Raw genomic sequence first — 13,778 nt, forward strand, 5'->3', positions numbered from 1 at the left:
CTCGGAAACTCAATCCTTCCGAGCGCAATTATACCATCTGGGAGAAGGAGTTGCTGGCTATCAAGGCGGCGTTCGAAGCCTGGCGACATCACCTGGAGGGGGCCAGGCATCAGGTCGAAGTCCGGACAGACCATCGGAATCTGGAGTTTTTGACAACAGCGCGGAAGCTCAATCAGTGCCAGATCCGGTGGTCTCTGTTTTTTGCCCGGTTCCACTTCAAGGTCACGTATATCCCCAGTGCCTTGAACCAGAGGGCGGATGCCCTATCTAGAAAGCCGGAGTACTCAGACCCTGCTGACTCACTGCCCCCCCGGATGGTCCTACCCGTCGAGTCCTTCGCTGCAATCCAGGAACCCGTGGATTTACGGTCGTTGATACGGAATGCGCAGCGAAACGACGAGTGGGTGGAACAACGGCGGGCAGAGGTAGGGCCGACATCCCCGTGGACCTTTGACGAGGACCTTTTGAGGTATCGGGATCGGCTCTACGTGCCTGCAGGACCGCTCCGTGGATTGGTTCTCTCCCAATGTCATGACACTCCGGCAGCAGGACACTTTGGCCTGTTCAAAACTTTGCACCTGGTTTCCCCATACGTTTTGGTGGCCTCGCCTGCGACACGACGTGCAGACGTACGTCACGTCATGTGTGCAGTGTCGACAGGCCAAATCAGCGACGGGAGCTCCTCCAGGCTTGCTACAGCCATTGCCGACCCCGGACAGACCCTGGGGAGCCGTGTCCATGGACTTCTTGACGGAACTGCCTCCGTCGTCCGGTTTCACTACGGTCCTAGTGGTGGTGGACATGCTCACCAAGATGGCGCATTTCATCCCCTGCCGGAGATTGCCGACAGCCCGCGCCACCGCCCGCATGTTCATCCAGCACGTGTTCCGGCTGCACGGCCTACCAGACCGGGTCGTCTCCGATCGTGGTACACAATTCACGGCCCAGTTGTGGAAAGGGCTGATGGCCGCTCTTGACGTTCAAGTTTGTCTGTCCTCGGCGCACCATCCCGAAACCGATGGAGGGACGGAGAAGGTGATTGGGATTCTGGAACAATATCTGCGCTGCTTCGTGAACCAGCAGCAGAACAATTGGGCGGAGTACCTCGCCGTGGCGGAGTTTGCGTTCAACAACTCGCAGCACTCCTCCACATGGACGACGCCTTTCATGGCGAACGTCGGGTACCACCCTCGTTTTTTCCCTCTCACCCCCATGGACTCTCCGGTCCCCGCAGCGCAGGATTTCCTCTCTGAGCTTCAGGCGGTTCACCAGATGGTGCGCCGCTACTTGAATCAGGCGAAGGAGGATTACAAGCGGGTGGCGGACAGGTCTCGCCGTGCGGTGCCGGAATTGGCCGTGGGTGATCGCGTGTGGTTGTCCACGCAGCATCTTCCGTCCCACCGGCCTACGAGGAAGTTGGACCACCGGTATCTGGGGCCGTTCCCTGTGGAGGCCGTTATCAATCCGGTGGCCTATCGCCTGACCCTCCCGCGCTCGATGCGAGTACACCCGGTGTTCCATCGCTCGCTCCTGATCCCTGAGCGGTCGGATTGTCCTCTCCGACGTCCCTCTTCGCCCCTGCCGTCGTCGCCTGAGGTGCACGCACGGCCATCGCACAGAGTGACCCGGATCCGTGACTCGAGATGGCTCAAGGGTCGGTTCCAGTATTTGGTCGACTGGGCGGACGAGGACTCGGACGGTGGGACCTGGACCGATGCGACGGCTGTGCATGCTCCAGCTTTGGTGCGGGCCTATCATGGACGTTTTCCCTCTCGACCGCATCCCGAGCGTCAGGCCCGGGGGAAGGGCCCTGCGGTGAGGGATAGTGTTGTGGCCCAGCCGGTGCCGGTGCCGCTGCCACCAGACTCCGACAGCGAGGTGTCCTCTGAGTCGGCTCAAGAGGAGGTGGGGGACCCTGGACAGGGTTCCGACGCTGAGCAGGGCGCAGAGAGGCTGGTTGGCCACCAGGGGGCGCCTGAGGCATGGAGCAGTGGTGAAACCCAAAGGAAGGGGGCTCCTGATGTCATGCCTTGGAGCAGTGGAGAGGAGTCACAGGACAGTGAGTCAGACAGCAGTGAGCTATTAGATGCTCGTTACCGACGTGCTACCCGGCGTAAGGAGCAATTGAGCAATTACTGGAGGTAATGGCTCTCAGCTGCTGATCATTAGACTCCTCTCCAGACTATAAAGGGACTGCTTGTGGACACACCCTTTGCAGGAATCAACTGATCATTGGAGTTGGAGAAGCTCAGATCTGTGTCGTACTTTGGCAGGCTGGATTGCTGCTAAAGGTTTTACCTGGATTACTGTCAATCTGTTCCCTGGACCTTGGCTGCTAAGGTGATTATCTGGAGCTTGGTAGCTGGATTGCTGCCAAGGGGTGTCGCTGTAGCTGGATTGCTGCCCAGAGTGCTATCTTGACCTTGGCAGGCTGGATTGCTGCCAAGGTGGAACCTGTATGTCAATAAACATCTTTGAAGAGACTTTGTGTCGGAGTGTCTTGGTATACAAGGGGAGGGGGTCAGAACATACATACATACATACATACATACATACATACATACATACATACATATATATATATATATATAATGTGTTGTAATTGTACTGATGTAACACAAATACATATATATATATATATATATATATATATATATATATATATATATATATATATATATATATATATATATATATATATATATATATATATATATATATATATATATATATATATATATATATATAATGTGTGTGTGTTGTAATTGTACTGATAAATAAATAAAGGGAGACTAGGATAGATCTATATATATATATTCTATTTATCATTTTCATTGTATATGTTCTTGTGAGGATTTGCCCTAAAAGATGACAAATATTATTTATTTATTGACCAAATAATAATCATCACATTTACAAAAATCCATTTTATTCCAGCATAAAACTTACCATCTAGTCGAAGTTGTCTGTCATCAAATCGTATATGCCTGGTATCATCTTTGACATAATTGATGTCTGTATTGCCTAAGCTATTGAACTGGAATGTGAATAATCGTTTTTTGTGCCCTATAACTTGATCCTTGCAGGAATCCTCTGTACATAATCCATTTTCAGAATCATTATCACCTCCCACAGAATCTTCCGACTGACTGTTTTCATTTTCAGATGGTAGTTCTTGATCCTGACTAGATTCATCATCTTGTTCATCAGTTTCCATTTCACCTGTGATAGAAGACATAGTGATACAGTGAATATCTTTGACTTTTGGATATGTGGATTGTAAAATCAGGGGATCATTAAAGAGTTACAGTATGACTATCTCTAATGTAAAATTCTGAAACACAAATTTACAAATTGTTCGTGCTGCAATTTAAAAGACATGCATAAAACTAGATTAACAGAACTGTATATATATTCACACTAGCTGTACCCGGCCACGTGTTGCTGTGGCCCAGTCTGGTTAAATGGAAAAGAAAGAAAAGAGAAAGCGCAAGTCCCCCGGCAGAGGCGGCCCCCGCATGGAAGTGAGTCACAGTGGGCCCTGTAGGAGCCGCCACGGAGGATGCTCCCACAGGCCCTGGCCTGGCCGAGCTGAGGAGGAGAGGAGAAGGAGGCATCCGCCACCCCCGACCCGGTTTCCCTCAGCGGTGGCGGTGAGAGGAGGGGTCCGGCATCACCTGAGGAGCAGGAGGAGGAGGAAGGAGCCGTCCCTGGCGACGCGGACGCGAGGCAGTCCCCGCTGGCCATGGCCCCATCCAGAGATGCCGTCGCCGCTGCAGTCCCTGCCTCACGGGGCACCCAGCTGCCCCAGACCCGCTGTGCCTCAGGATGACACCACCGCCACCCCGTCAGAGCTGCCTTGCCGAGGCCGTAGCTGGCTCCCTATGAGCGGGGTGGAGAACGCACACAGCCGGCCAGGCTGAGGAGACGCTCCGCCTCCACCTCCTCTGGAGCTCCACTGGGCTGGGTGGGGGGAGGCCAGCTTAAGGGTGGGAGGCGGAGGCCGAGGGATAGGGCAGGCGCCGCCCCGCCACAGACAGCAAAGACCTACCGGGAGGAAAGGAGAGAGAGGGGAGGGGGAGGCCGAAAGGCTTCGGCTCCCCTTGGTGGAAATGGCGAAGCTCGTTGGAGGAGGGGAAGAAAGGGGAAAGGGTGCAGCCGCAGCCCAGCCACACATATAAAGGGTCCGTCGGGGCGAAGCTGGAGAGAGGCCGAACTGTTCCGAATATACTATATTCAAGAAATGAATGCTATGGTATAAAGGGGGTTGCTTTTACATCCAGTAGATGGCACTGGTTTTCAAAAAAGCATGTTTTTTACAAAAAAAGCATGTTTTTACCTATCACAGGTGTGACATCTATATAATATATGTATATAAAAACATGCACAGTCGAATGTAACATTGTGTCAAAATTTCAAAGCAATCGGTGAAGAACTTTCAGAGATTTGAGATTTTGAACAAACAAACATTACATTTTTATTTATATAGATTGAGTAATCAGGACAGGTAAAGCCTACCTGATTTACTTTCCATTTGGATGATTTATTAAGCCAAAGGAATGTTATTAAGAATAATAAATAATATGAATTCTAATCAATTAAGATATTTCTTTAAATATTATAGGATTGAGGATATCACTGGCTATTGAGAAGAGGTAAATAGTCTAAAAACTCAAATATTTCAGAACAATAAGAGAAAACTTAAGAATCTACATATATTCTATATTAAACTATTTTAAGCAATTTCCAACTTATTTGACTATATAGGCTATTACAAAGGATTATTAAAAAGAGTAACTCTGATTCTTTAAAATGTTATTCACTCTTTCTGCTAGGACTTTACATAAATTTTATTAAGTGTTGCCCATATTATTTTAAGCCCAATAATTATAATTGTATAGCATGTTAATGAAACAAAAATACATATAAATGGCACCATTCTATTAGATGGAAGAGCACTGTTATTACAAAGCCACTTTCTTTCATAATTTCTCTATATAAAATACATTTATTTTAAAAAAGAACAGAGCAATCTCATGAGACATGTAAGTATTAACCTCTTTTAATAACATACTTTTAACACAGTACACACGAACTGTGAATTATAATAAACAGTATATGAAATAAGATTTGAGCGTATAACAACAAAAAAATCCCTTAATGTCTATACTTTTTAGCTTTATAAATATTAGGGAGCGTTCTTTTTCTACATTTATTAGAATGTTAATAAGGATTATGGGTTAAGGATAACCAAGAAAGGCAATTGACAAGGCAAAATAAGCTTTAAAGGAAGACAACACAGTTTAATATTAGAGCAGCTTTTTAAATTCAAGCCTTACTTGGAGATCCTTCTTCATGAATTCCATTTGGACCATTACCATTGATACTATTGTTCTTGCAGCACTGGAGAGATGCTTCACTGTCTTCTGTTTCAGCAGAGGTTTTCACATATCGACTGAAATGCACAAATCAATTATTATACCAACCTTCTTGTTACTATACTTTTTAAAAACATTTATATAATGCAATGAAATTAACCATAAAAAAGTTTGGAAATCGAGTAGTGCTATAATTGTATTTTGTTGTTGTGCTACAGCAGCATTACTTGATAAAAGCATTACTTGGTAAAAATTGCTTTATTTTTATGTTATAAGTTATCTTGCAATATGTACAGATAGTCGAGGATAATTTATTTTAAATATTTAGAAGTCCTTGTATGATCTTCAAACTATCTCTCAATATTACTAATTGAATAGCCAATAGCCTTAAGACACAAGGTTACTGAGGAGTATAACTGGACTGGTAGGGACCAGAAGATCTGTCTTCTCTGCCATAGCCCCTACGCACTGGAACATTCTCCCTTTCATATATTGACTGAACGCAATCCTGCTGCTCTTTCATAAGATTGTGTGCTGGGCCTACAGCCCAGAGCGTGTTAAAGGCCCAGTGTTAAAGGGCCCACTTCTTGTTTGTATTAACATGTATGGTAACAGTTCTACTTTGTGCCACCAGAAATTATTTTATATTGTTTAAATTGTTTTTAATTTGTTTCTATGTTCCATGATGTATCTTCTTCTTGTGCCATATCTGTCATCAGATGTTGGCGATCATGTTGGCAATCCTATTTTTGTCAACAGCCACATGAAAAAGTGCTGCTGAGTTTTGTCCAAACCAATCCCTTAGATTTTGAAGTCATGGTGTTCTTCTGCCTGGACCTCATTTGCCTTCAATCTTTCCCTGGAGGATTAAGTGAAATATGCTGTATTTTTCTGGGTGTCGCATCACATGTCCAAAATATTCTAACTTTCACTTTTTAATGACTTTGATTATTTCCCTTTGCTTTCCCAGGCGGCTTATCACCTCTTCATTTGTGATCCATGATATATGCTCAGAGCAATTTGTTGAGATGGATGTAGAAATGAAATGAAATAAGTGAATAAATGCAGACATTGCTGATCCTTCCTTTTAAGATTAACCATGGAATCAGAAAAAGCAGTTTAAAGTCTTTTACCTTTTGCTAGAAGATCTACATTTGTGATGTGCAAATATTTCCAATGTAAAGATAAATATACTGTAGAATTTCTCTTTTACACTTACCACATTCTTAATAGCAGAAGATTATACAGTTTATCTTCTGTGTTATTTCTAGGCACTGCTATAAGGAAAGGTTGTCCAAAATGTGTTGAACCACTATGATGGCTATAACCACTATGACGAAACTTTTCTCTTAAACAAACTGGAATTACAACTTGCTCTGTATCTTCAGTTCTGTTGATGGCAATTTCAAATCTAAAGCAACAAAAATGGAATCAAACAAAAACACAAAATACTCATTTAAAATTAGGATATATATTATATAATTCAACTAAATCACATACAGTTTATGAGAAAAATATTTTGACTATACATTTGAACTTACACATAAATGTCATCACGTTCCATAATACTGGTTAGATTTTCATCCATTGTAAATATTCTATGAAACCTATGATTATATATATCAGTAACGATCATCTAAAAAAGAAACACAATTTATTTTATATTTGTTTAGATGTATAGATAATATTTAGTTTGATGTACAATCACCTAAGAATTATCATACCTTATCTGCAGCAACACCTGACAAAGTTGATAATGCGATGCAGAGATCTTGTATATTTCCAATTTTTGGTACTACTACTTTGTACTAGAAAATAAAATACAATATTGTTATTCTTAAAACACAAAGAAGATAACTGGATATAATTCTCAATATTTAATACTGAAGTAACATGAGAAAATTCTATATGAAAAAGAACTTTTGAAAAGAAATATAGTTAGGGAGTTAATTTTTGAAAGAGCTGTAAACATATATGAATCAAAGTCGCTAGTCCATCTTTAAAGGAAAGGAATTACTAGCTATGACATTGGCTTAATAGGAAATATTTAGTGGTGGAAAGGAAATCTATTAATGAACAACTTGGTGATAAAATCCAATTGCCTACCATGAAAAGTATACAGCCTATTCCTCTTGCAGCATTCAAACAAAACGTTCATATCTGAATCTCAAAGCCATCAGCCTACAATTCATACTACTGTTTTTCAAGTATCATAATATTCCTCCATTATGTATATGATTTATGATGTATCATTATCATCTATTAACTGATCTAGTATTTCTCGCTCCAATACGGTATGTTATTATTAATGTTTGCTGAACCTTTAAGATATTATTTTCCAAACAAATCAATTTAATAAAATAAAAAGATCTGAATAAATAAATAAAAATATTGCATTGAATTTGCACTATTCTGGTTGCCTTCCTAATACACAACAGGATTTTTTCGCAGAAATTGTAAGCTGCATTTTGCAGGAACAAATGCTTTCAAAATCTGCCCAGAATCTCTATATAGCACCGAGTTCCAGTGTACCACAAACTGGAAACAATAATGATGTATTTTATTTCCTTTTGAGGAATGCATAAACTCAACTGCAAGCTTATGATTTGGAGTGACGTAGAAACTGGAACAAAATGGTTGGCCTTTCCATTTCATCACTTAAAGGAAGCCTTGTAACATATTCTGCCAATTCTTTTAGGAATACAACCTCATTTAAAATACAAAGATTCTTGAGAATGGCAGCTTGCTGTTCCTTAACTTCTATCAGGTACCAAATCTAATGTAATAATACAGTTGTCCAGTCAAACAGATCTTTGAACAGATAACATAATGAGAATGTTAAAACAGATACATTTTCTTAAATTATGATAAAAAGATTGGGATCTTTAACTAATAGCTGCTTAACCCAGAAGCCCAACCTTCTTTTTTCTTCCAAATTTCTGTAATCTAAGTGGAGAGGCAGATATTTTCTTAACAGAACACAGATCTACCAACATGGCTCTTGCATTCATTAACTAGAAATATGATTAAATTATGAGGAAAATGGAAATGAAAATTATATTTGTAAACTATATTATTTAATATCAATCATATTGAAAAATCAAAATGCTTTATATTATACATTTTTTTTCTTATAATAGTTCTAGTATTCATAACAAATTACTGTCTTATTGTGTTATATTGCTGTAGTAATAATAACAGCGAATATTATGATACAAGGGATGAATAATTTCCATTTTTATGATGGTACTATAAATTACACAAAGTTACAAGTTATATGCATAGTTAAGAGAAAGGACCACAGTATCAAATTGAAAGTATGACTTAAAATTCATAAAAATAAATAAAACTCCATTTCAATTAACATATTAAAGCAACTATTGCTATAAAACATGGCATATATTTCTCACCTGCATGGGTTTACAAAGTGGATCAAGTCTAACTAAATAAACTTCCAAACTGCGTTCTTTTTTCATAGGTAGAGGGAGAGTTAAATAACAAAAGGGATCGAATGTTACAGAGATCTTGGCACATTCTGGACAAACAAGGGTAGATTTAAAAAGTCCATGAAATATATCTACAATGATGGAGTCATTTCGTTTCAAATGGTTCTCCCAAGCTTCTTCAGCAACCACCTAAATTAAGACAAAGTTAAAATAGTACAAATAAGTTATATGAAGCATTAAATATTTAAATGAAATTAACATCATGCACATACCTATAAGTACCATATACTACCTAACAGTGTTATCCAGTAGATTACAGTAAGAAAATGTAACTGAGTAATTTTGGGGAAAGATAAACATTTAGTATCTTTATATACTGCATTAGCCTCTTTATATTATATTCATTATGAATGTCAGATTATCTCAAACAAAGTTGATGATAATTTCTAGGGTCTCCATTGGGCATAAAATTCTATTTAAATATGTAATAGGACCAACTGTTCAAGGCCTTATCTTTAACCACAGTATTTATGCAATGCCAATTTGAGATAGTTAATTCCCTAAATATAGGATCTGAAAGCATTCACTGACATCTCCCCAGTCCTCATAAAGCATATTAGTCATATTTGTTTTTCTCTTTTTTAAATGGAAAAAATGGTGGCTTCCATTTATCAATCATCTTACTCCACTGACAATTTCTTGTAACATAAAAATAATGAGCAATTAAAAACAAGTGGGGAAGGAGTCGAAGTCACGACAAGACGACATGCGATCTCAATGCTCTGAGATCGTAGTTGATACTTTTGCCACTGAGTGGTCCAAATGGACCTAAACCGTCCCGCAGAGACGGTGAACAGGAAGAATACATCTTGCTGATCTCAGGGACATCGCAAAGTCCCTGATTGATCCAAGAGAAGTTCTTTAAGCCGGTGACAAAAAATCCAGCCATTTGGCTGATGAAGTCGGGGCGGCTCCAAAATGGAAGGATATGGAAAGAGAAAGTGTTTCCAGCTGGTGATGAATTTTTACTGTTTTAAAAGTGACTGCCTATAAAAAACTTAAAATTAATTTAAATTGGAGAACAGAAGAAATAAGCGGCGGAATTAAATTTGGAATGGTTTTGGACAGTGGGTTATCTTACTTTTTAAATGCTATCTTCACGGATGGAATTTATGCAAGCCTTTTAAAACGAATGGATTAAGTTTCCTTCTATTTTTTTTCTTTTACTATTCTTTGTAATCTATGGACTAAAATTCTCCTCTTTCATTACTGTGGGTGTTTTTCTAACTCATTTACGAATTGGACTTTCTTTTAACTTGAAATACAAAAAAGATACAAAAAGAAACAAAGAAAATTGCAACAATAACACTGCTACTTGGAGGCTGGAAGCTTGTGTATTGGAAACAAAACACTTTTATTTTTTTTCACTTTTTATCCTGGCTTGGCATTTCAAGGTCTCACAGCTTGTTTATAGAGAGTGATAAGAAGAAAAGCAAACAGATGTTCTTTTGAAGTATATTTTTAACCAGAGAAAGGTGAAATGTTATTGTGAATCTATTATTAATCCTGTTAAAACCTTGTATTCGATAGCATGCATGCTCGTGCTTTTGGCACCTGAGGCGAAAAAGGTTCGCCATCACTGATATAGACAGACCCTCTCCAGGATGATCTATATTCAAAGGTATTTTCAAGTATGCAAGATTCTCCTAATGTAACCTTACCATAGAATTAATTCATGCTTCCTGTCTAGACTATCTCACAAAGCTGAAAACAATTGTGCAGATATAAAAATACATTTTTCTCACATTGACTTTACAACCCAAGAAACTAGTGAAAGTCTCTTCAGAGATGTTTGCCATGTCCACAAGATTGTATTCAATCTTGGTATATTTTATGATGAAGGACGTTTAAAGAATTATAGTCAAATAAAAATGGAGGTATGGTGATGGTAACATGTATAAATATTTGAGTTAAAATATTTGAGTTAATATGAATTATATTTGTTGACTGTGGAAGAGATGCACGTAAGCCCTTTTGTAACCAACTGATACACTTTCTACAGTATGTAAAGAAGGATGTGTTGTGTTTGTTTTGAAAAAAAAACTTTAAAAAAACAAGTGCTTGGTTCTGAAGCATTTCTAGCAACCTGCAACTTCTTGCCTCTGAATGGTGAGAAAGCAGTCTGTGAGTAACAGTGGGACAAATTGGGATTGCTTAATGATGAGCAGACAGAAGAGAGAGAGAGAACTGGGAAGAAAGTAGATAGCAAGTAGATGTGATAGGAATGAGATAGGAAAATAGCAATTGAAAAGGAGATATATAGAGCAATGCCAAAAGGAAAGGCGAGGGAGAAGTAGAGAAGGGAGCTGTCTATTTTATGTTGGCTGTGTGAAAAAAAGCACCTAGAATGGGAGAATTGCATATGGTGACAGGAATAGAGAATCTAGTATGTTCAAAGGACTGTGATACACTTTCTGGTATTTTGCTACTTTTAATTGTCCTTCTGTCTTTCCCCAAGCTGGTAAGTTAAATGAAATATTATTTAAATAATTTGATGCCATATTTCAAGCCAGGTTTTCTCACAGCATGTTAATAACAAAGTGTTAACAAACACTTTAATAATTAAGATCTAGCATTAACATGTCGCCCCCCCTCCCTAACTTTTCTTTAACAGTTTCAATGATGAAATTCTGTATACAGAACAGGAATTTCTTTCCTCAAAAATATGAATGGGAACTCTTCAGACCAGAAAGCTGAAATCCGTGCACACCCAGCATGACATCATGCTTTTCACCTGTGCTTAGTTTATTGGGCAGTTCTGGTTTTATCATCTAGAAATAAGTGTTGACATCTAGCAACCATATAGACCCGTGATGGCGAACCTATGGCACGCGTACCACAGGTGGCACGCGAAGCCATTTCTGGGGACACGCAAGGCATTGCCCGTGTCAGCTCCAGCGCGCATGTGTACGCTGGCCAGCTGATTTTCACCTTCAATTTGGGCGGTTTTTCAGCCTCCGGGGGCTTCAAAAAAGCCTCCTGAAATCTCCGGAGGCACAAAACGGAAGTTGCGCGTCACCCCAGCACAGCTACGGCCCTCTTGGAGAAGTAAGTCACTGCGGAGAGCTTCAGCTTTGCACAGGCTGCCCTGGAGGAGCCCCCATACTCCGGTTCCCTTTAGCCTTTCTGCTTTCCCAGACGCCAAACATTCCCCTTTCAAAAGATAAGCACACCCCCCCCCCCAGAAGAGCCAGCCATCCATTCCCTCCAGAAGCCTAACACTGCAAGCTCTGCACCCTCGGCCCAAGCAGTTGGTGAGGAAGGTTGGGGGGGGGGGAGTGCCTCTTGTCATATGTCTGCCGGAATAGCAAACAGAAAACACCCTTCTTCCTACCTCTTTGAAATAGACGAGCTCGGAGTACAAAGCCGCGCTTGGGGCTTTCTGAGAAGCCTTTCCTCTTCTGAGACACTTTTGCTCTTCAGCTGATCTCTTCTCCTATTTTTGATCTTCCGTACTCCTTTTGGTTTGTTCTGTTCGGTTTGTCCTCCCCCCCCCCCCAGCTGTGATCCTGCTTTTTATAAGTGATCTTGCCCTGGGGTTTTTTTTCTTTTTGTTGGGGGCTGGCTAAAATGAAAGATAAATGCAAGGGTGGGTTTGTGCGTGTGTGTTTCCATTCGTTTTGATCTGGAATAAATTTTGCAGGTTTCACTTTAGAACTCTTGGGAAGCTTCAATGGAAAGCTGGGGTCCTGCTTTTTATAAGGGATCTTGCCCTGGGTTTTTGTTTCCTTTTTCTTTTTGCTGGGGGCTGCATGCAGGCCTCTCCCTCCTCAGCATTGGAAACTTGTGTGTTTCGGATAGAAATAGCCACCATATTCAACTGGCCTCTTTCAGGACATTTCCAATTGGGGCCATCTCCAAGACATCTTAAATTATTTCCCCCAAGAAGCAGAGGGGCTCAAGCCTTCCAAGGTAGTGGTCCCCCCCCCCCGAAACACCTAGCTCTCCTTCTGGAACCTCGGTCTTAGAACAAACTAAGGAGAGATCTGGTTTACCTTGAAAGGCCTGTCCTGGCTTCAACCCTCCCAAAGTCACGTGTGCATGTGCAGGGGGCACGGCATGGGGGGGGGATTAAATTGTGGGGTGGGCACGCGAGCGTGCGCGATAGCACGCATGCTCGTGCTTTTGGCACCTGAGGCGAAAAAGGTTCGCCATCACTGATATAGACAGACCCTCTCCAGGATGATCTATATTCAAAGGTATTTTCAAGTATGCAAGATTCTCCTAATGTAACCTTACCATAGAATTAATTCATGCTTCCTGTCTAGACTATCTCACAAAGCTGAAAACAATTGTGCAGATATAAAAATACATTTTTCTCACATTGACTTTACAACCCAAGAAACTAGTGAAAGTCTCTTCAGAGATGTTTGCCATGTCCACATTCCATTTATGGATAAGCTGCCTTTCATCTGACTGTTTTCCTGGCTGTGGCTCTCACCAAGGTCATTCCAACATACCATTACAGTGCAACAGAAGTGAATTGAATTGTCTAGATTATTTAGATACATTTTTGTAATTATAACATTTGTCCAGATCATGTAGGCTTATTACCTAAAAGGGACATTACCTTATCTGGTCTTCCATCAGCATCTTTTAGCTGAATATAAGGCTTTTTTCTAATACGATTCAAATCCTCATGCAAACCATCTAGAAGAAATGCCAGTAATTCTTGGCAATCTTGTTGCTGATATCCTGAAAACTGGGGTGCAAATCGTCCTACCTGTGTCTGGGGAATAAATATTTTTATAGTGGAGTCATGTGACATTGCAAAGGCATTTTTGTTAAATCAAGGAAAATGTATTTTAATCTCATGGATTTTAAAATGAATAATTGTAATACTGTGAAATAAGATTGAGGAAAAGCAAAGGAGTCATTGCTGCAATTTATAGGA

At 40.7% G+C, this 13,778-nt stretch overlaps 1 protein-coding gene across 6 annotated transcripts in view; it reads right to left on the reverse strand.

Annotated features, from left to right (window-relative positions):
- Positions 1-13,778, reverse strand: part of USP15 (ubiquitin specific peptidase 15) — a 100,216-nt gene that overhangs the window by 26,465 nt on the left and 59,973 nt on the right. For all 6 annotated transcript variants that reach the window (XM_081957003.1, XM_081957004.1, XM_081957005.1 and 3 more), the window contains 7 exons: positions 13,455-13,613; positions 8,789-9,013; positions 7,103-7,186; positions 6,920-7,014; positions 6,598-6,789; positions 5,340-5,455; positions 2,950-3,222 (listed from right to left, as the gene is read on the reverse strand). In XM_081957003.1, coding sequence (XP_081813129.1) covers positions 2,950-3,222; positions 5,340-5,455; positions 6,598-6,789; positions 6,920-7,014; positions 7,103-7,186; positions 8,789-9,013; positions 13,455-13,613 — 1,144 coding nt within the window. The remainder of the gene's footprint in view (positions 1-2,949; positions 3,223-5,339; positions 5,456-6,597; positions 6,790-6,919; positions 7,015-7,102; positions 7,187-8,788; positions 9,014-13,454; positions 13,614-13,778) is intronic.

This window comes from Natrix helvetica (genome assembly GCF_964273705.1).
Source record: "Natrix helvetica genome assembly, chromosome: 6".
Classification (NCBI taxonomy): Eukaryota; Metazoa; Chordata; class Lepidosauria; order Squamata; family Natricidae; genus Natrix; species Natrix helvetica.